Below are 24,492 nucleotides of genomic sequence, written 5' to 3'. Positions count from 1 at the left end.
ATCTGAATCAACTAATTAACTCTAAACACCTGCAAAAAATTCCTGAGGCTTTTAAAAACTCCCAGCCTGGTTCATTACTCAAAACCGCAATCATGGGTAAGACTGCCGACCTGACTGCTGTCCAGAAGGCCATCATTGACACCCTCAAGCAAGAGGGTAAGACACAGAAAGAAATTTCTGAACGAATAGGCTGTTCCCAGAGTGCTGTATCAAGGCACCTCAGTGGGAAGTCTGTGGGAAGGAAAAAGTGTGGCAGAAAACGCTGCACAACGAGAAGAGGTGACCGGACCCTGAGGAAGATTGTGGAGAAGGACCGATTCCAGACCTTGGGGGACCTGCGGAAGCAGTGGACTGAGTCTGGAGTAGAAACATCCAGAGCCACCGTGTACAGGCGTGTGCAGGAAATGGGCTACAGGTGCCGCATTCCCCAGGTCAAGCCACTTTTGAACCAGAAACAGCGGCAGAAGCGCCTGACCTGGGCTACAGAGAAGCAGCACTGGACTGTTGCTCAGTGGTCCAAAGTACTTTTTTCGGATGAAAGCAAATTTTGCATGTCATTCGGAAATCAAGGTGCCAGAGTCTGGAGGAAGACTGGGGAGAGGGAAATGCCAAAATACCTGAAGTCCAGTGTCAAGTACCCACAGTCAGTGATGGTCTGGGGTGCCATGTCAGCTGCTGGTGTTGGTCCACTGTGTTTTATCAAGGGCAGGGTCAATGCAGCTAGCTATCAGGAGATTTTGGAGCACTTCATGCTTCCATCTGCTGAAAAGCTTTATGGAGATGAAGATTTCATTTTTCAGCACAACCTGGCACCTGCTCACAGTGCCAAAACCACTGGTAAATGGTTTACTGACCATGGTATTACTGTGCTCAATTGGCCTGCCAACTCTCCTGACCTGAACCCCATAGAGAATCTGTGGGATATTGGGAAGAGAAAGTTGAGAGACGCAAGACCCAACACTCTGGATGAGCTTAAGGCCGCTATCGAAGCATCCTGGGCCTCCATAACACCTCAGCAGTGCCACAGGCTGATTGCCTCCATGCCACGCTGCATTGAAGCAGTCATTTCTGCAAAAGGATTCCCGACCAAGTATTGAGTGCATAACTGAACGTAATTATTTGAAGGTTGACTTTTTTTGTATTAAAAACACTTTTCTTTTATTGGTTGGATGAAATATGCAAATTTTTTTAGATAGGAAATTTGGGTTTTTATGAGCTGTATGCCAAAATCATCAATATTAAAACAATAAAAGGCTTGAACTACTTCAGTTGGTGTGTAATGAATCTAAAATATATGAAAGTCTAATGTTTATCAGTACATTACAGAAAATAATGAACTTTATCACAATATGCTAATTTTTTTAGAAGGACCTGTACATGGTTTATCAAAAAGTCCGTCCAGACAGATTATCCTTATCACACTTATTATAAAGGCCAACCAGACCGATATAAACCAATGCCAAATGTAAAAGTGAAAATGCACTGAACTACCAAACAGGGAGCAACAATACAGGAAGAAAAAACGGTTTGGAAAAAGCCACAAGAAGATGCAGCAAACAGTAAATCCTATATCTCAAAACTCTTGTAGACAAAGGGCAGAGAAAGTACTACCAGTCACTACAATTCCCAGCATGAGCTAAAATTGCATGTGCAAATCTGCAACACTTACCTCCTTCCAAAGTGCATAGTCTTCAGCAGTTCCAAGTCTCCAGAGATTTAGGCTGGGGTAACATGGCGACATGTGTCATGAAAACGGTGTGACGTTTGCAGAAAATACAACACTGCTTTTTCATTACATGGTACAAGTTACACTAGACTTTGCTATTATAGACCACATGTAAGTCACGTGCGACTTACCTGTGACTTTTCTGAAATTTGGTTGTTATTTTACAGTCAAATCACAGCTCTAAAATAGTCGTTTCACAGGAAGTTGCACAAATCTTTTTTGTTGCACAACTTTTCTCCATTTTGCAAAGCATTTTACCGTACAGCCGTTAACGCTGTGTCAAAGTGCTTGATTTTATACTTATTGTGTGATTTCGACCTCTAGTTTGATCAAGGATCATTGCAGAGGAAGCCGAGGATACAGTGTGAGTGGAAGCTGCTCTGTGATTCTCCTAATGATGACTACTTGTGTCCGACGTTGTGGAGCTTCTAAATCAATGGAGACTTGGGACTGATGAACTGATGAAGCCGATGCATATAGGAAGGAGCTAAGTATTTCAGATTTACACATACCATTTTCCCACATGTTGTGAATTGTGATGACAATTTGCCCTTTGTCTACAAGGCTGTGGAGATACAGGATTCATTGTAGATAAAAAGCAATTTTATACACGATATATATGAAAGAGTTCATCCAGACGGATGAAGAGAGAAAGTGGTTTCTCAGAGTGAACTCATCCCAAAAGGGTTTCCTGTGATGAACAGTGGAAGAGGAGAATGGAGCAGGTTGGATGCTTGTCCTACCCAGTCTACAAAGATATCCATATAAAAGAAATTAGAATAAAAAGGAAGCTCACTAAGGGGTCAATGCTGAACCAAGGATCTGCTGCTCCAGATACCAGCCAGTGAGACTAAAGTAGGATTAGAGTTTTTGTTTTATACATTTCTCTTTACAAAGTCTCTTTACAAAGAAACCGGTGTTTCTTGAACCCTGTCGAACTGAGACTACTCCAAAAGGTAGACGCATGGTAGTACCCCTGTAGCGGAGTCCAGATCCCTGTACAGGGGTTAAAAGGTGAAGACCTGGGGGGCCACTTAGATAACACCTTTAGGGCTCATGCACCCCAAAAAAAAAAAAAATCAGCGTCCGTTCCGTTTTTTTTTTCCGGACCGTATGCAGAACCATTCATCTCAATGGGTCCGCAAAAAAACACGGAAGGTTCTCCGTGTGCATTCCGTTTCCGTATGTCCGTATTTCTGTTAAAAATAGAACATGTCCTATTATTGTCCGCATTACAGACAAGGATAGTACTGTTCTATTAAGGGCCAGCTGTTCGATTGCGCAAAATACGGAATGCACACGGACGTCATCTGTATTTTTTGCGGATCCGTTTTTTGCGGACTGCAAAATACATGCGGTTGTGTGCATGAGCCCTTAGGAGTAGCCCCAATCAAATCTGTTCAAGTGACACAGCAGATCCACATCCGCTCCATTATGATGTACAAGGGATACCACCAGTGTTTACAGTGAAGTCTGTCCTGGTTCCATTTGGTTTCTATTGCTTTCATGGAAAAAAATAGTCAATGCAAATGACAGCCTAATAACAGTACAATAATCCCTAGCTTGTACACAACAACCACTGAGAGAGAACGACTTGCAGCATCCCGGGTTGTTCAACTTTGGGATTGGGGGTGGGTGGGTGTTACGCTCTACAGAACTGCAAAGGGAAGCATACTTTGGCAAGCCCCCCCTCCCATCCAGAGTTGCATAACCCCTTTAACCTGTATCCATCCTGGATGGCGGAAGTCATTCCTTCTAAGTGATTTTTGTGTACAAGCTAGAGATTATTGTATTGTTAGGCACTCGCTGTATTAGGCTGTGTTCACATTCGCTTTGGAGGCTATTTTTTCCGTCAAAACTTTAGAAACCCGAATGAAACTCTGCTAGACTCCACTTTAAGCACTGGTGGTGTCCCTTGTACATTACAACGGAGCGGATGTGGATCTGCTGTGTCACTTGCACAGATTTGACTTCGGATTTCTACTAAGCTCGTTATTATCTAAGTGCACAACCCCTTTAAGATTCAACCAGAAAAGTAAGCAAAAACAGGTTTTAAAGCTGAAGCGGAAAGTAATTTTAGGAAAATATGCAATCTCTACAACAATAGCTGCTGGGATTAGCTGTGAACACTCATGGATAATTGCATCCAAATGTTGTAACCTAGCAGATGTTTATCCACATGTACAGGTAATTCAGGTAGCAAGCAATGAAAAAGATTTAAAAATGACATATGAAATCCAGAGGGTTTTGATAGTTATACATCACCATGGATGCACATCAACAAAGACACATTGTTTTATATCAACAGCATCTCATGAGCACATCAAGGCATATAAACTAGAAAAGGCTCAGGCTATGCTTGCTGAAATAAAAGGATAAAAAATAAAAATTAAAGTTTGTGTTTGAGGCACACTTATTTAAAAAAAGGTTGGATGTGGGCCCTGGTGCCTGAGGGGGCTCAAATGCTCCTCCGACATCCCATTATTATAAATGGCAGGTGGGAGCCCTGGTATAGATTTTACATTGGGACCCAGCACCTAGTATCTGTGTTAGGGCTTATGCACACAAATCTATTTTTCGTCTGTGTCTGTTCCGTTTTTTATGCAGTCCGTATGCAGAACCATTTATTTCAATGGGGGCCTTAAAAAAATTGAAATTACTCTGTGTGCAATCTGTATCCGTATGTCTGCAAGTCCGTTCCGCCAAAAAATAGAAAATGTCCTATTCTTCTCCGTTTTGTGGACAAGGACAGGCTTTGTTACAATGGATCCACACAAAAAACGGATGTAACACGGACGTCACATGGATGCCATCAGTTTTTTTGCAGATCCGTGTTTTGCAGACTGCAAAGTACATACGGTCGTGTGCATGAGCCCTTAAACTGACAAGTCTGTATGAAAGACCCTGAAGTGTTTTGGTCTATAACAGGCAGGAATATTCTCGGAGGCCTGCAAAATCAGGGATGCAGTTTTTTTCTAAGATTTAAGCCTCATTCACACGTCAGTGTTTTGATCAGTGATTTCCATCAGTTACTGTGAGACAAAACCAGGATTAGAGCCTCCACAGACATAAGGTATAATGGAAAGGTCTGCACCTGTCCTGAGTTTAGAGCCGCACCTGGTTTTGACTCACAATCACTGACTGAAATCACTGACCAAACACTGATGTGTGAATGAGGCCTTATGCCACTATTCATCTGACGTTTAGGCCGAATGCACACGTCTGTGGAACACGGTCGTGTGATACCGGCCTGGATTTCTTCTGAGTGAAGGAGCGCACGGCGTCATTGGTTGCTATGACGCCGTACACTTCCTGCTGCCGCCGCAGTACGGTGGTGTACTGGTATATATCATACCAGTGTATCACTGTACTGCGGCTGCCTGGATTTCTTCTGAGTGCAGGAGCGCACGGCGTCATTGGTTGCTATGACGCCGTGCGCTTCCTGCTGCCGCCGCAGTACAGTGATACAACCAATGACGCCGTGCGCTCCTGCACTCAGAAGAAATCCAGGCCGGTATCACACGGACCGTGTTCCATGGACGTGTGAATCCAGCCTTAGTAGCGTGAACCATAGCCACCTATCCTGGAGTGAAAGGTCACTTCTAACAAATCTCCCCAACGAATTTAAAGGCACATTTACATTTGCTGACCGAGCAGGCAATGATCGGGAATGGGGCCGTTTATTCCCAATAAATAACTGCTCATCAGTGACGGTGAAGAGATACATTTACATGCAGCAATCTTCTCCACTGAATGGAGATGAGTGATGAATACTGCCATTGCTCGGCCTCAAAAAGATGAATTGTTTCTAGGCAGTAGATCACTGTTTACACCGAAAAACCTGCTGTCTAGAAACGATGATTTAGGTGTCCACAAAAAACGATCATTTCACCCCAATGAACGAGCATTTCGTTTGTTCGTCAGGTGATCAGTGGCGATTATTGGGAACAAGCGTTCGTACTAATGTTCATTCCCAATAATTGCCCCATGCAAATTTGCCTTGACAGGGCTACAAGGCTTAATGTATAAAAATAATACAGAAAATAGTGAGGTGTCGGAAAACGCAACCGATCATTGCTTCTATAGTCTAACCTGCACTGGGCCAATGAAAACTGGTTTCTGAATGATTGCTAACCTGTTTTTGTCTGCACTTAGTATTATATAAAACATATCTGCCTAAGAAAATTTTGTCCAGAATCATTTCACTTTCCAAGGATCAGTATAAAGCCTCATTCTCACGTCAGTGTTTTTGGTCAGTGATTTTCATCAGTGATTCGTGAGCCAAAACCAGGTCCGGCTCTAAACACTGAACAGGCAGAACAGGAGCAGATCTTTCCCTTATACGTTATGTCTGTGGAGGCTTCTCTTCTGGTTTTGGCTCACAAATCACTGATGGAAATCACTGACCAAACACTGAAGTGTGAACGAGGCCTAATATCAGACTAATTCTATACTCTAAGCAGGCAATGCAGCACTGCAAAAGCAATTTTCTGAAACCAGTTGTGTACGAGAAACCTGGATTCTGATTTAGTAAAGGAAATTTAGTAGACATTTTGGATTAAGCACAGTTCCTAAGCACAGCAGTGGGCCATTGGCATGCAAACAAACCAATTAAGCAATACAGAATAAGAAGCTAGCACTTCCTTCACACGCTTTACAGAGCTATAGTACACATGCAAGGAGTGGACCTAATACCATTCATATGAAAAGTCAGCTGCAACGCTACTGTAACAGGGATTCTTCTTTATTTCTTTCTAAATTCAATGTCTCAGTTATAGAACTACATTGCTACAAGGTATATATGACATTGTTCCCATCTGTTCTCCGCTGAGGATAGTAGTAATGGTGTTTGAATAAGGTACAAGGAGCATATAAAGTAGAAAATAAGTACAAATGCACTAGCATTTACTACATCAATACATTACTATAATATACTAAGGGGACATTTACATTCCACCCATCACACAGGAGTATTTAAATGTCTCCTTTTCATGTCCTCCATCACTAGATACTTTGTGGGAAATGGAGGTCTAGGTTACATTTGTATAGCTGAAAATACAACTACTATGTGAATGTGCCCTAACAACTGTTTTCTAGAAGGTACTTATTCTTAGAAGACATGTGATGGTTGGCTGTAAGCATGCATGAAGAACTCACTAAAAAAGGTCTTAAGGGCCCTTTACATGGGTTGAGAATCCGCCAGATAATCACTAATGAGCGTTCAGCCAAACACTCTTTCATCGGGTAACCGAGTCTGTATGGGGAAGAGCAATGGTATTAGCGATTGCTCCTCCCCATACTATGGAGAAGATTGCTGCATGTAAATGCAGAGGTCTCCTCCACCGACAAATAACCGATTGCTGGGAAGGAACGCTTCCTTCTTGACAATCGTCTGCTGCATCGTCCAGTTTAGAGGGACCTTTATCTACATCTGCAAATCCAACCTTTGCCAGATCTGAATTTTCCATCTTATATTGTATTTTCATTATTTATTTCAAATTGTTTATATTGCGCCAAAATATATCAGTCATAACATTAAAACCACGTGCCACAAATTGTGTACTAGGCGGCCATACAGTCCAATACATAACAAGCTTGTGATGCACTGTGAGTCCTGACATGTTTCACAGCCAAAGTTAACTTCTTCAGCAATTTGTGCCACATTAGTTCTTCTGTGGGACGGGCTAGCATTTGCTCCCCACACACATCAGTGTGTTTTGGGAGCCCTTGGCACAGTCTCTGGGTCACCGTTTGTACTTCCTTGGACCACATTTAGTGGATATAAACACTATATACTGGTAACAACTTACAAAACCTGAAAACTGAAGTCATATTGGAGATGCTACGAACCAGTCATCAAGCCATTACTACTTAGACCTGATCATAGTTCCTCAGATTTTGCTTCTAGATCAACACCAATATTCCACCCCTTGGCTGTTGTAATTGTAAGGACATTTTCAATGTCATGCCCTTCCCCTGTAAGTGGTTTTATTGTTATGGATGATCGGTGTACAGAGATTGTCCCCTTTCATATCAGTCTCTTGCCTCTTCCCCCCAGTTTCTAGGGACAGTGCCAAATACTGAGCCATTATTTCTTTCTTTTCAGTTCTTGCCATCCATGTTTTTAATTTCAAACACTTTTTAGCCATTTAAGCCTGACCATTTAGCCACATCCTCTGAACTGTTCACATAATATTCCATTACATTGTTTCAGAGTTATCTTAGTGTCCTATAAAGGTAAAAGATAATAATGAGAGACAACGCCTATAGGCAGCCATCACAACGCCCGATGGGATTAACACCTAGCTTTCCGCATTACTGCCTCTCTGGCTGCATTCTGTAAATGTTTGGTGTCAAACACCTCATTAGACAGGAGTATCTTGTTTTCTAATCTCACACAATATATCTCCAAATTTATCTTAAAGTGATACAATGAAGGAACTTTTCAAGGCTGCCAATTCATACATCAGTGATCTACCTGGCACTGGAATGAGATGAACCAAAATGATTAAAATTAACAATATTGATGACCTAATTTTAGGATAGGGCATCAGGGTTAACAATATTGATGACCTATTTTAGGATAGAGCATCAGTTTTCAGATTGTTGGAGTCCGCCACTCATCATCTCCACCAAGCAGCTGGTTGCGGCAGCTGCTGGTGGTGGAGGCCCAGCTCCGTTCTCAGTGTAGTGACCTTTCCAGGTTACTGCAACCTTTCAACTATTGACTGGAGTTGCGCCTCAGTAACTTGGCATGGCCACTGAGAACAGAGCTCTGCTTCTGGCTCTGTTCTCAGGCTGAAGGTAATTCTGATTAGTTGGGTGCCGGGTGTTAGGCCTCCAAAATATGATATTGATGCCACAAAGACACAGGACATATCTCTGGCTCCAGAAAATCTAATTATAGTTGGCACAGCCTTGAGCTATAATGTTTCTGGCACAAATTCTAATTAATTTGCTGGGCCATGGGAGACCATGACTCTCCAGCTTGGCCTCTACTGCGCCATACCAAGTTTTAAGAAAAGTAGCGAGCATTGTGTAAAGAAAGCTAATATTTGTTTCTTTCTTTACACTACAAAAACTGGTGTAGCCTCTTTAAAAATTCCCACCAAAATTATTACAGACACGTAATGGTTAGAAAACAATTACTTGCAGTTTGCTAGTTTTCACATATCAACACTGATTTATTTAAAAAAACATTTGTGTTTCATGTAATGGTGTCTTAGTCTATGAAGTATACCTGGGGTGAGACCAGATGGTTTGGCTGGCTACCCATGGTAAGCCACGGCACCTGCATGATTTTGCCGTAAAACTGTGTGGTCATTTGGTGACCGTGGCACAGTCTAATCTCACCCTTACCCACTTACACCGGATGTAAATAATATGTAAGTGCTACACCACGCTAAGCAGAGTGTCTCAAAGGTGGCGGCGGGTGGGGAGAAATGTGGTAAGTTCTCCAGGATGAAACACAATTGATCTAAAATTCTACCTGATATCTTATTACAATCTTGGAGCTTAGACCAGCTGCTGCTAGGAAGATATATAATGTGTTCCTTTCTGTATGATTTTTGCAATGCAATATTTTTCACTTGTTTATATGCTGATAAAGATTCCACCCTTTTTTATGGCCTTTTTACAATGGCAGATAGAGTTTCAGAGATCGGAAATTAGGAGGTTAATTCCCAATCAATGCACATGCAGCAATCATCACTACTGTGTGGGAATGAATGATCGTTACTGTGATCATTCATCCCCGTGCAGTTGCATTCTTTGTTATCAGCAGATCATCCAGTGTAAACAGGCATTTGCTGCTGAGAAACCATGATTTTATGTGCTACATGAAAAATGCAACGTGATTACCCAACTAATGAGCGTTCACTTATTGGGTGATAGGCTGCACCTTTACACAGGCCAATTATTGAGGACGATAATTGCCTCAATCCTCAACCCATGTAAAAGGGCCCTAAGGACTATGTATAAGTGGTAACTTGTCATTCTAGGTCAGCCCTGCGGGTTGTGCAGTGAGGGTATCTGCAGTGGCTATGCTTCTCAGGAGTTCAAGAGGATGAGCATCAGGATCCACTGTCAGATTGTTGGTGGGTTGAATATCTCGTTGATACGGCTAGATTGAAGTATGGTGAATCATAACGGAATTTTTTTTCTGCACATTTATATTTTTAACCTTTTTAATCCTGATTGGAAAAACTAATGCATAAACTATTGTCAGCCTGTATCACTTTGGAATGTTTTTTCTTACACAGATATTTTTGTTTCCGCTTTTTTGACCGCCCTCCCCCCCCAAACTGATTCAACTCCATAAAAAAAAAAGGAAACAAAAACACCAGGATGGTTAGTGCCCATGCATTTTTTAGATCCTGAAAAATTATAATCCCAACTCAGGTGATCGAAATAAGTATACATAGGATAGAAATAAATATGATTGTCAAATGATTTTTCTGCCATAAAAGGTATCAGAAATGGCTATTAACATTACTGTGAAGCTAGTCTAACTGTAGTAATTAGTAACACAAGTAATGAGAGTGAAGTTATTCCGAATTTGCATGCAACGTAAAAGGTGTTGCATATTAAAGTATAATCCAACCTAACTGTGCAATTTGTATAAGAAAGGTAGAGCAAACAGTGTAATTCTCAGTTCATTAAAATGCAAATGGAAACTGCCATAAAGGGAACAGGAGATGGAATAAAAGGAGCTAATGAAGCAGTAATGGCTATGTCGAGGCTCCTCTGATCATTGGCTGCAGAGGAAGAGAGTCAGGTTCCAGTGAATGAAGTGCTTGGCAGGGAGATGGGAACTGGGGAAAACAAATAGTCCCTAGTAAAAAGGAAGACACAAGGCAAACAAAACCCTTGCACAAGCCACATAACTATATCACCCACTGGATCTCATTAGAGCCTCTTTCACATAGTCAGTGTTTTGTCAGTGTTTGATCAGTGATTTGCATCAGGGATTGTGAACCAAAACCAGATGAAGGTCAAAAACAGAACAGGAGCAAATCTCTCCATTATACATTATCTCTGTGTAGGATCTACTAATGGCTTTGGCTCAAAATCACTGACCATGTGAAAGCGGCCTAACAGCGCTCTACCCACAGATCACACATAACAAGATGTCAATTAGACTCGTGTCCATGCCAATCACTTGGCTGAATAAATACGATTTCTGTGCAGTTATCTTTCTATATGAAGAACATCCCCCTCCACCCAAAATTTAAATAATTCAGTAAAAGATTGTTCTCTTATGTCAGTTTGTTAAAAATTCCATTCAGCCATTTGCTAGGTGAACCCATTTAAAGGGAGTCTGTCACCAGTGACCTCCCTATCAAACTGTTTGCACAGACACTTAGCTGTGGCTCACCGGATTAAAACCCTGATTTTCCTTTGTTGATCTGAGGCTCCGTTCCCGAGTTATGATACATTATCTTAATATGCAAAGTGGGCCTTTGGTTCAATGAGGGCATCACAATTGCTCTTGTTGCACCCAAGCTCCACTCCTTTCTGTGGCCAGACCCTCTCTCGCTGCTTTGCCACTGCCTGGTCCTGTCATTGAAAGCTGTCAATCCACACCTGGTTTTGGCTTAAAAAAACTGCATCAAAAACCTGAATGTGTGGCTCTATTGTTCTCTCTTAAAGAGATTGCGTCACTTCAGCAAATGGCATTTATCATGTAGATAAAGTTAATATAAAGCACTTTCTAATGTATCGTTATTATCCATATTGCCTCCTTTGCTGGCTGGGTTCATTTTTCCATCACATTATATACTGCTCGTTTCCATGGTTACAACCACCCTAAAATCCAGCAGCGGTGGCCATGCTTGCACACTATAGGAAAAAACGCAAGTCTAAGTGGGCTCACACAGGGGACGTAGCTAGAAATGACTAGGCCCCATAGCAAAAAAAAATTATGGGCCCCCCTCCCGGATCTCCCACCCCCACATACCTCTTGAACCTCCCACCCCTTCCAGAGCTCCCCCCCAAACACCCCTCCAGAACCTCCCACCCCAACATCCCCACACTGCTCCAGGACTAAATAAAATGGCGGCATGCACGCGACCAGGGTCCGTGTTCCATGGATATCTCCAAGCGCCATTCCTGATTTACAGTCGCAGAAAAATCTGCCACATATGAAGGCGTCCGAACATTACTACTAAGATATACATCATGCATGTTATCTGATCTGCAGGCCCTGCAATAGGATTGCGGGTGAGGGGCTCTTCTGGCCATGGGCCCTTCAGTACAGGCCTAATACTTGGGATTTATGCTAAAAAGACAATATCATCCAAATATCCGTGTATAATACCATGACATATAATAGCATCATATACTATATAACCCCCTGATGTCACAGATATCCCCTCTTCCCCAGATATAATGGTCCAGGCCTCCAGGGTCCTGCTCCCCCCTTCTTAAATATAATAGTCAAGACCTCCAGGGTCCTGCTCTCCCCTCCTACCCAGATATAATGGTCCAGACCTTCAGGGTCCTGCCCTCCCCCCTCCTCCCCAGTCCCAGATATAATGGTCCAGGTCGGACTCCAGTCCAGAGTAAGTTTTACCAGTCCCCTCCTCACTCCCCAGCCAGAGTCAGACAGCCCTCACCTCAGCCACTTGAACATCTGCTCTGCACTCTGTGCGCCCAGCTGCCCACACTCCAGCAGCGCTGCCAGCCAGGCCGAGCAGCACGCACTGCTTCACTGTACACTCCAAGACTCCGACTCCTCCACTTCCGGCCAGTAGGAGTCAGGACTTCTGCCCAGACTGGGTGCGGGACCACTCCTTCTCCTGACTGGAGGTACGCCTCTCTGCCTCCGGCCGCCCCGTATCACACCGCCCACGGCCCTGGCCTGCAGAGATAGCGCTTTCTCGGTCTGTCCTGCTGGAGGGGCCTGCGACGATACGCCTGTACGCCACCACTCGCCACATGAATAAAAAATAAAAAAATCCTTAGCCGGCAGCCCGGGCCCCCAGTGGCATAGGGCCCCATAGCCATTGCTATGGCGATCCCTACGCCAGTGAGCTCACATTGTCCCGGCCACCAGATTGGCTAAGGCCTCGTTCACACTTCAGTGTTTGGTCAGTGATTTCCATCAGTGATTTGTGAGCCAAAACCAGGTGCAACTCTAAACACAGAACAGGAGCAGATCTTTCCCTTCTACCTCATGTCTGCGGAGGCTCCACTTCTGGTTTTGGCTCACAAATCACTGATGGAAATCACTGACCAAACACTGAAGTGTGAACGAGGCCTAACACTTTTTCCCATAGTGTGCAAGCACAACCACCGCTGCTGGATTGCAGGGTGGCCGTAACCATGGAAACGAGCAGTGTATAATGTGATGGAAAAATGAATCCAGACAGCAAAGGAAGCAATATGGATAATAACAATACATTAGTAAGTGACTTGTATTAACGTTCTCTACATAATAAATGCCATTTGCTGAAGTGACACAACCCCTTTAATGATCCTTTTATGATCCACAGACGGTTTTGCTTCAAAACCTGCATCAGAAAACCTGATCAAAACCCAAAAGTGTGCTGGAAGTTGTCACTAGCTACGTATGGATGTAGCAGAGTTAACAGTTACACTTCTAGTTAACGCGTTATGACTGTGACTGTTAACTCTGCTGCATCTGTGTATGGGATAAAGTTTAATGAGCTTTAGTTTGGAGCCACATGAAGTCCATAATGCTGCCTTACAGGTTTTGTTTGGTATAAATGTAAAAAAAAAGCTATCCCTCCCTGGAAGATATACTTGTAGGGGAGTAAAGCTCTGCACATAACAGAAAAACCGTCAGATACCGTACCTCCCTATGAAATGTATGGGATATGGAGGTAGGCTTTAGAGTGGGAGACCATGCAGAGCAAAGCCCCGTACATGAGGCCTTACTTAAATAACATATGAGGTTTGCCCAGTTGGAGCTGTAAGGGTGGGTATACTGTTTTTGGCTGGAGGCAGTAGTAAAGCCACGGGGAATATGAAGGTTATTAAAGGAATACTCTTATGGCTAGATGGTTCAATTTTGATAATAACATTGGAAAATGCTATTTTTATTAGTAGTTGCTGGCAGGGTCAGACCTATAGATATTTTTTGTTCATTCTATTGACTTTGTATTTTCCTTTTTTTTCAGCTATTACTAGTTAATGGTCAAATGTGTTTTCTTTACACCAAGGTCTGAATGATGGGCACTGCCGAGTCTCACAGTTGTTTAGGTTCTGAGAACCACTGAACCATAGACCAGGTCCACACAGTGTCTAGCCTTCCACAGGGCTTTCTGTCAGGGACTTACATTTGAATATCCGACAACAGTATTTAAACGTATACCATGAAAATCCATTATACCGCAACAAATCCGACTTCAATGAGACAAAAAGTCAAAAGATGGAAACGGAAAGCAGGTGAAATGGACTTCAATGATGAATCCTTAGGACTCAGGACTTAGGACGTTGAAGTTAGTGGTTGCGATATATGTTTGAATATTATTATTATTTTTTTCGGTAATCAAATCCCTGATGAAAAACCTAGTGGAGGGTTAAGCACAGAGTGAACCAAGTTTTATGTATCGGTACTATTTGAAGTGAGATCCGTCCCTTTACAAGAGAAATTTCCCTCCTGATGAATCTCACTGTCGGCATTTTTGTGGCCCCACAGAAATGAATGGGTCCACATTTGATGCATATGGATCGGATACAGACTGAAAATACGATCGTGTGCAGGAGCCCTAATTCTGAGGACCCGTAACCATCTTCTTCACTAACGGACTGACATTTATAATCCTATGCCAACCAGTAACCCTTCTTGCAGCGTTTTACATTAATATAATAAAGTAATCCTGATTACCATTCACTAAGACCGATTGATTTTGATGACGGTTATTTAAAAAACTAGAAAAATATATAGGGGGTCATTTACTAATCTGAAATTTGCCTAAATTATGTGCATTTCAGGCACAGATGGCTGCACAACGGTTAGTTGCAACGCTACTGTGACTTTTCCCCGCTCATGCCAGATCTAAAATTGTGGGCGTCTCATCTACCATTGTTCTATGCCAGTTTTAGGCCTCTTTCACACTTGCGTTGTCCGGATCCGGCGTGTACTCCACTTGCCGGAATTACACGCCGGATCCGGAAAAACGCAAGTGTACTGAAAGCATTTGAAGACGGATCCGTCTTCAAAATGCTTTCAGTGTTACTATGGCACCCAGGACGCTATTAAAGTCCTGGTTGCCATAGTAGGAGCGGGGAGCGGGGGAGCGGTATACTTACCATCCGTGCGGCTCCCGGGGCGCTCCAGAATGACGTCAGAGCGCCCCATGCGCATGGATAACGTGTCCATGCGATCACGTGATCCATGCGCTTGGGGCGCCCTGACGTCACTCTGGAGCGCCCCGGGAGCCGCACGGATGGTAAGTATGCTGCTCCCCGCTCCCCACTGCACTTTACCATGGCTGCCAGGACTTTAGCGTCCCGGCAGCCATGGTAACTATTGAGAAAAAGCTAAACGTCGCATCCGGCAATGCGCCGAAACGACGTTTAGCTTAAGGCCGGATCCGGATCAATGCCTTTCAATGGGCATTCATTCCGGATCCGGGCTTGCGGCAAGTGTTCCGGATTTTTGGCCGGAGCAAAAAGCGCAGCATGCTGCGCTATTTGCTGCGGCCAAAAAACGTTCCGGAACGGAACGGAAGACATCCTGATGCATCCTGAAGGACGGACTGTCCATTCAGAATGCATTAGGAAAATCCTGATCAGTATTCTTTCGGCATAGAGCCCCGACGACGGAACTCTATGCCGGAAGACTATAACGCAGATGTGAAAGAGCCCTTAGGCGTAGAAAAAGATCTAAATGTAAGACAGCTCAGAAGCCGTCTTACTTTAGAATTAGCACTGTATGCGCCGAAGTTATGAAGAGTCCAGCACCTCTTCATAACTTCAGCGGATCGTCCGCCAGCGATGGAGCTTTATTAAGACCAGCGTCTAAAACGCCGGTCTTAATAACGGCGTCCCGTATTTTGTAATGTTTTTTTTTCATATATAAATACTACAATTGATCAGAACTGGTACTAAGCCTAATTTTTTGTTTTTGGGTGGCATGGTGGCATGTGTGGCCAATTGTTTCAAGTTTAGTGTTTAATCTAAAAAGTGGATTACAATCCTTTGGTGTATATTGAAATTTTAATGAAACCTTACTTCAAAAAAGTCTGGTGCTGGTTATCCAAATAAAGACACATGATGATCTAAACCATATCAAATACCTTTCTTCTAGTTTCAAAGAACTTTCTTCTCTTTGTTTCCTATTCAACAACCTTCAGCAAACTTTGTAGTTTCATTTTGCTTTAAGATGCAAATGAGCGCTAGTTAGCACTTTTGGCCTGAATTTCCAGACAGAACTTTCATAAGGAACATAAAAAAAAGTGCAAATACAAGACCATCAAGAAGCTCTGTGAATAGTATATAAACACTGCCTAACAAGAAAGCCTACCTTCTCAGAGTCAGCCTGGAAGATGAGCTTCACAATTATGTGTACTCCTTCCTGTCTTCCAGAGAAACTACATTTCCATATTATGCAATCGGTATTGGAAGTGACAGTTTCATTAGGCTGAGTTCACACTTGCAGGTTTGTCCATGTTGATGACTTGTGCAGGAAAACAGCAGCAGAACAGTTCTCTTCTGTACTGAGAGCCTCTTTCTAGTGCTGCACCTGCACAGGATACTGAAGCGCATGGCGCAGTGCAAGACATTAGAAGGTCAGGGCCAGGCATGATTATGTTTACACTGCCTGGTCATGTCAATCAAAATCGGGAGGGCAGGGTAGTTGCAAAGATAGCAGAGCCTCTAGGTGTAAGAGCAATGCCCCCATTGCTCCTAGAGGCTCATTTGCATATAATAAGACTTAATTTTTATCAGTAATGCTGGCACATGTGAACATGGGACCAACACAGATGTCTTCACATGTAATAGGTCAGCCAGTGTCATAGGTACAAATCTGCTGACAGATGCCCTTTAAAAAGTGTATAGTTAAAACACATTTCGGGGACAAGTCAGTTACACAGGACAATGTACCAGTTTATAATTATACACTACGTTTATAGTTGTTAAGGAAAATATTCAGAATAACTTGTAACTAAATGATCTAAACATCGGGTGGTCTTACTCAGCGATTGACAGTCTTCTCTATATGGGTTTACTTGCAGAGACACCTGTCAGTCACTGGGTAGGTCTGCCTATTGGACTCTGAAGCTCAGAATGAGCAGAGATGTAAAGATACAAATGAGAAAGTTAGACTGTAGTGTATATATTGCAGTTAGTACAAATCCTGTTTCTCCGTAATGTAATTAATGCCAGGTTTACATGGGGTAATCACTGGGCCGATTGTCAGGAACTAACGTTATCAGCCTTTGTAAAGGTGCCGAAGATTACCTGATGAATGAGCAAAACACAAATTCTTCAGGTTAAATTGTTGTTTATGCAGATACCTCAATCATTTCTGGGAAGCAGATTGTACTGTGTATACTGCGATCTGCTGCCGAAAAAAACTATCTAAATACATTGGAAGTGATTGTTACATGCAGTTCTTTCCTCCGCTGATGAGCAATTATCAGGAATTAACAGTTCCTTCCCATTAATTGCCTGCTCTAGCCTTTATTTTGTATGCACCATCTTTTAAAAAAACTTGTGCAGATTTAATAGGATTTGACTGAGTAGCAAATAGCTATAAGCCATAGCAACCAATTAAGATTTAAGCTGTCAAGAAAACATTTTACTGATCCCTATAGGTTACATATGAATCCAAAGCTTCTGGCAAACGCTTGTATTTAGTATACTAAGCCAACAAGTGCATGTAACCAAACAGCATGTCTTCACACCCAGGGGATACAATATTAGAGGTTTTGTCTTCCTTGGGGTACCACTGCTTTTTGACAAGTCCTTCCAATATGGGTCAATAGTGGAAGTTCTACTATTGAGACCATGACTGTATCACTGCAGGAAAAATGATCAAACACTAAAATTATCTGACGGGATTTGCACTCTGATTAGCATTTGCAGAGTTTTCTAATGCAAAGTACATCACCTCTGTCTGACATGCTTATCACAGACCTACTGATTTTAATTAGGACAATCAGTAGAATAGATTACCATTCCAGCTCGACCATCGCTAATGGTATCTTCTTACATGTTAGAACCTACAAACATTTCTAAAATCATGCATAAAAATACTTCAAAAAGTTTTCACTTCTATGATGCAAATTGCACACATTGTAAATGTGACTTTGGAAAGTAACAGGGGCTGCCCAGAGGACTTTATTTACCACATAGGTAAACTAGGTCCATTTTAGGTCCAGTTTTATTATTCAAGTATTCTTTTTAAGTGCTTAGTTTTGGGTAATGGGGAATAAGCATGTTGTCACGACAATTGCTAATTGTGGGTGTTTTCCCATACAGTGCCTTGGACTGCACCAACTGGAAATACTGCCTTGGTCACCCAGCAAAGTTGCTACCTCACGATCAGTGTGAGATACAGCTGCACCACTTTACACTTTTTTTGGTTATCCTTTCTTATGGGTTTGTGTAACTTATGACTTTGCATTATCAGGTTTAAAGTTGTCAGCAGCAGTGATGAGCGGCAGGGGCAATATTTAAATTCACGATATTTGGCGAATATTTGGGTGAATATTCGTCATATATTCGCAAACTCGAGAATTCGTGATCTCTAGTCATTATTTTCTTGATTGTGAAAATCGGCAATCGGAAAATCAGCGATAAAAATTTGCAATACGAAAATTCGCGATCAACACTACTCCTAAAGTCAAAGATATTGCAGCCTTCTCATTGGCCCACAAGCAAAAATCAGTGAGGGATCATGGGTACTGATGAAAAAAGATCTAGAATGTTCGCAATTCTGAAGACATAGCACTATATTCTAGATATTCGTGAATTCTCGAAGTGCCACTATTCACGATAAAAATTTGCGATTAGAATATTCATGATCAACACTAGTCAGCAGGGAGTTTTGTGTCTTGGTTGCTGAAGGGATAAAGTATCACACTGTGCAGAAAGCTCCCTCAACAGTGCATTACCATGCGTGGTCAGTTGTCATAAAACTGCCATCAAAATATTTTTCACCATTTTGTTTGCTACAATAAACACTGCCAAACAGATTATTGAAAACACCACCAGAAAAAAAACTACTACTGTATGTATAGTGATGTAATAGAGGTGTAGAAAGTGACTCCTACATCAGTAACCAAGCCACATGTCTTCTCCATCTTATCCTTCTAGTCTGCAAGCTTATCTACGTAACACTAGTAACGCTCTGACTATCAATAATAATCAGAATCATTAGGTCTATAATGCTACATAGACATTTCTGGATGGATTTGTTGTATTTGACACAAATGATCGCTTTATAATCATAGACATTATTATGTTAAGAATTTTACTTAGGTGGGCCAACTCTTTTCGGGTAGCAAGTTGTCAAAATCTGAGGCTATAAATTACCAGAAATCTCACTGCTGCAGAGAACAGTCCTGCTTGTATCCATTCTGCTACTAAGCCTATACTTGGGCACTGGTGTAAATACATTTCTCCCGATTTTTATATATTTCACCTATACTTCAAGAGCATTTCTCTGGTCTCTGGTGAAGAAATCGTTCACAGATATGAAAACCTATGGAGCTTGCAGCTGCTCCTGGACACAACTATGAGCAGTCTTCAATTTTACAGAGGTCATCACAGTCTAGGGAGACATTGTCAATAATATATAAATATAAATTTTAACTCAGACACAACTGTGTCCCTATTTCAGTCCACAAATCACAAATCTGCAAAATACAGATATCTTCCATGTGTAGTCTATATTTTTCTCAGTCCCACCAAAAGAAAGGACTCATCCGCAATGCTGACCAGAATAGGACATGTTCTATAATTTGCAGAACTAATATATGGAAGCGGACAGCACACGGATGATATTGATCAACAAAAATAGATATGAGATAGATATGCGATAGATAGATAGATATGCGATAGATAGGTAGATAGATATGCGATAGATAGATAGATAGATAGATATGAGATAAGTAGATAGATAGGTAGGAGATAGATAGATGTGAGATAGATAGATACAGAAACAGATATAACAAAATAGATAGATACAAACATTTTATGATGGTTTCCAGCATACTAACATAATAAAAGGGATCATATATACAATACTTGCAATTAAGTAGCCTCCAAGCCCAGTAGTACAATGACTATGCTTTCTGCCTCCCCCTTCCCAGAGTACTAAGTACTTTCCACTTACTTTCTTGTTGAGTTTGCAGTTGGCAGGGTCCCTGGAGCTCCTCTGGTTTGCTTTGACCAGTGCCAGCAAAAATGCTTGTAAAAGTACATTCCAAATGATTATCATCATATCATCAGTGCTCCAAAATACCAGAGGATAAACGCAGCCTTGCTAGAAGTGACGTCCAATAGTGAATGAGAAAGTATGCAGTAAATGCATAGGTGAGGTGAGGGCAGAAAAAGTAACATCATCCAGTCTTCAAACTAGACATGAGCTGAAGTAGCTGTGCCTGATGCCTCCTGTGAATGAGACAGTCAGAGCAGTCCCTGCCACTTGTGCCATTGTGGCCTTTTTATCGCCTCTAGACAAGTTTGTTTATTCTGCAATGATTATAATAATCTGATCAAACATCACTCACAGCCATCCTGCTCTGAAATTTGGAGAAGTGTGAGGAAGGACATTCACAAGCCCAGTGTGAAATAGAAAGTTGTGGGAGGTGCACAGCACTCCTAGTCCTCCCTTCTGTTGCATTTGCTTCCATACAATTGTCTCCTCCTCAGGACTTCTCCTCCCCCCTTAAGTCTCTAACCCCATGCCTGTGATCTACTGAGACTTTCTTGTATGCTTGCATAAGGGACACCTTGGAATCTGGTCGCTATCCTGCATTATATACATTGGTGTCCTACTTGTAGTCGACCACTAGCCTTAGGTAAAATATAACACTCCATACTGTTATCTACAATGAAATAGCTGTGCAGGTCCAGGACCTTCTACTGCTACCAAATATTCCAGTCCTGTAAGAATATTATGTGTTGCTGCCTATTCAACAGACCTCTTACTGTTCTCTTATATTGTAATATTATGATTCAATTCATTTATTAAAATTCCAGTTATGAAAAATACATGTATTCTACTAATACGTAAGATTATCATCAATGATCACCTGATAGAAATGTATGTAATAGAATATCATACATATTCTCTATTGATGTATTCATATATTCCTTTAAAACTGGTTATGCTTGATGGACCAACAATAAATCCAGAGTTAAAAGGGCCTAAAATAAAAAGATCACACCTTTCTTTATTTATGCTTTGTTTTGGGTTCTTTAATCCATTTTACAGTTAATTTTCACCAAACAAATAAGTGCAGAAAACTAATGATGGTCAAAGATGAGATTACTAGGGCCTTCAGGACTGGTAGTTGAGTGCATCATTCAAGTAGTTTTCACACCTTATGAGCTGGTCTAGAAGATTAAGAAATAATTAATTCAGGGAACCAGTTTCATTATCATCATGACTGACATCACAGTTAGTTTGTTATGAAGTGGACGTGGATCCGTTGTGTCACTTGAACAATGGCAGCACTACTCCGGCTATAATGGCCTGTTGTGTAGGAGGATGGAAACACTGGCAGGTCCAAGCGGCCGGTACACAGGAGCGCCGAAGCAAGGTATGAGATATGACAGCCGTGTCCAGTACTTTTCACACCTTATGAACTTGTCTAGAAGGTTGAGAAATAATGAATTCAGGGAACCAGTTTCATCATCATCATGACTGACATCACAGTTACTTTGTTATGAAGTGGATGTGGATCCGTTGTGTTACTTGAATAGCATGGGGATAGTCCAAAGGTAAACACTGTTGTGGAGTACCTAGGGACAAGCCTAGGTCAGAGCAGGCAGAGTTGGGGCAATCTGATACACGGTCGGAGTTGAGGCAGGCAGCTGAGCAGCTGAGGGTCAGAACAGTGATCAGGCAGAGGTCAGGACAGGCAGCAAAGGGACATATCCAGGAAACAGACAGAAATCAGTAAATGGGCAGGCGAGCGTAGAAACAGCACACCTTTGTAGGACACTATCAAACTAAAACCTATTGCTCAGACACCTTTCCACAGGGGAAATTGCCTTGAAAAGGTTATGCCACGATTGATGTAAAAAACAAAAATCAGACATCATATAGTACCACAATACCTTTCTAACAAAACTAGAACCAGCCTTGTACCTCACATTTGTCCAGATATCTCCGCATTCAATGCTCCAATTGCTCTGCTAGATTATTTTCAGCCTGGCAGCTCAGGGGACATATGGCTGGTGGTAGTTAAAGATTTAACCTAAGCATGTTCAACCAGCTCAGTGAGACGGACAAAAAAATGAGGAAAAGAACAAACAGCAGGTGGTGCTATACACATACATTTTATTGAATAGCTTGCTGGCTATGCAAAATTTTTTATTACATGCAGTTACAAAAGTATTCACATCCAGTTGCTGGTTTGAAAAATGTATAAAATGTTTTGTGACACAAGCCCTTTAGGTACCCTAAGGTGGCCAGCTATTGGCTGAGGAAGATTAGAGTCGCCCTTTAAGACCTGGAGTTAGTGTGTGCATTTGACCTACAGTCACAGCAGAAGCAGGTCTTAGTCTGCAGAGAGGAACAATGGCAGTGCTACTCCAGCTCTAGGCCTGCCATGTAGGAGGATGGAAACACCGGCAGGAACACAGGAGCGCCGAAGCAAGGTATAAGATATGTCAGCCATGCCAACCAGGAGGAGAGGAGCAGCAGGAGACATGGACCACCAACATAACATATATATTTTCATTTTCAAAAGCTGATAGTTCATAAAACATTTTGGGTCTACAATGTGTGTAATGATGCACTCTAAATGTCCTCAACATTCAAACAGCAGTAATTGCATTTCACAATTTAAGTAAAAAATGGACATAAAAAGTTAAATATCTAAGGTACTTACTGCATGTATGTGTAGGGTGGGGAGGGGCTTTATATCAATAAACTGTACAGACCATAACACAATAGTTAAAGGTGAGACAACCCCTTTTGAGCTTGAAGTTGGCCCAAAGATCAGCAGATTAAGGTGGGTCCTGTTTCTGTAGCCTCAGGGATTTTGGACATTTTAGTGCTCACTTAAAATGTCATATTACATGCCAATTATTCAAATAATTGATGGTAATACATGTATAGGCCGAGACAGCCAGTGTCACTCTTGGTTACTAGCTCTCCACTCTGGCTCATAATGGGCCATTTGAAAACAGGAGGTCTTCTTAAGGCAACACAATAAAACATTTTACTTCAGCCCTGACATTAGTTTTTTTTAAATATTGGTGACCAGTGATGGAATAACTTCAGACTACCACTTTCTTCCTTGGGACAAAGGGAATAGCCATAAGTACACATACTGGTCTTGCCTGCCCATGAACACAACCCATGTCTGGGGGAGCCTTTGCTTTTGAAGGTAAGTTTGTTTTCTTTACAGTTTTTTCACCACTTTGCACACCTTGATAACTGTATGTCTGTGTCCATTCCATACACAGCAGTTGCTGGCTATATAATACAGCAGATACCCATTCCCCCCTTCCCCCCAGCAGTCACTGGTATCAGATATAACTATTAAAATATAAAAGTATTTATCCTTAACAGTGAATGCAATAACTGAAAAAAATGAAAATGGTTGAAATGACATTTGATAGTCACCTCATTCCCTGAAAAAATATGTACCACAAAATAGTACCAATAAAAACTACCGGCCTTTACATAGTTCTGTAGACAGAAATATAAAATAAATGTTATAAGTGTCAGAATATGATAATGCAACAAGAATTTAGATTAAGTAATAAAACATGATAAAACAATATAAATTTGGTATTGCCATAATCACACTAGCGGAATATGGCCATCGTGTCATTTTTAGTGCACAGTGAATAACGTAAAAACAAAACTCAAAAACTAATGTCAAAACATTGTTTTTTTTTCAATTTCACCCCACACATTTTTTTTGTTTTTCAATATAACATATGGTAAATTAAATGGTACCATTGAAAAGCACAACTTGCAACTGCAAAATTTCAAAAACTCCAAAAACAAGCCCTAATGTGGCTATAAAAATGTAAAAAGTTATGGCTCTTGGAAGGCGGAGAAAAAAAACAAACAAAAATTAGCCTGGTCCCTCCTCCACTTTCCAAATGGCCTCTCAGATGCTTTGGAGGCAGTTGACCACGGCATCTGAGGAGTTAAATGTCTGTGATCAGAGTTGGCTCTGATCACAGACACTGCCAGTGGATGTCTGATGTATAAAACAGCAGGCACCCACCAGCTCTTGAGCCGATGCCATGTTTAATGCACCAATATCTTCTCCATATTAAAATGTCTACAGATCTGGTTTAATAATTGTGAAAGTACCGTAGTAGTGACTGATGAGTGAATCAAGACGTATGAATCAATTTGTCCATCTGAATGAATTCTACATCTGTGAGATACCGTCCCTCTACAGACGAGTAACATGGCTGCTCATCTTGTGTAATGAATCAGCGATTGTGCATGCGCCGTTAAAATCAAGCTGTGCATGAAAACTCATTGATGCAGATTCGTAGGCATATCATCCCCGTATGCACTGATACCCGCAGTAATTGCTCATGTACAGGATTATGAAGGCCGTGCGAGAGGTGTAGCCATGTTAATC

At 41.8% G+C, this 24,492-nt stretch overlaps 1 protein-coding gene across 1 annotated transcript in view; it reads right to left on the bottom strand.

Annotated features, from left to right (window-relative positions):
* Positions 1 to 20,443, bottom strand: part of TRABD2A (TraB domain containing 2A) — a 98,162-nt gene extending 77,719 nt beyond the window's left edge. The window contains exon 1 of the mRNA XM_044285649.1: positions 20,040 to 20,443. Within this exon, the coding sequence (XP_044141584.1) occupies positions 20,040 to 20,147 (108 nt within the window). The 5' untranslated portion in view covers positions 20,148 to 20,443. The remainder of the gene's footprint in view (positions 1 to 20,039) is intronic.
* Positions 20,444 to 24,492: the final 4,049 nt, after the last annotated feature.

Source organism: Bufo gargarizans, chromosome 1 (assembly GCF_014858855.1).
Source record: "Bufo gargarizans isolate SCDJY-AF-19 chromosome 1, ASM1485885v1, whole genome shotgun sequence".
Taxonomy (NCBI): domain Eukaryota; kingdom Metazoa; phylum Chordata; class Amphibia; order Anura; family Bufonidae; genus Bufo; species Bufo gargarizans.
This window is presented reverse-complemented; position numbering and strand designations above follow the sequence as displayed.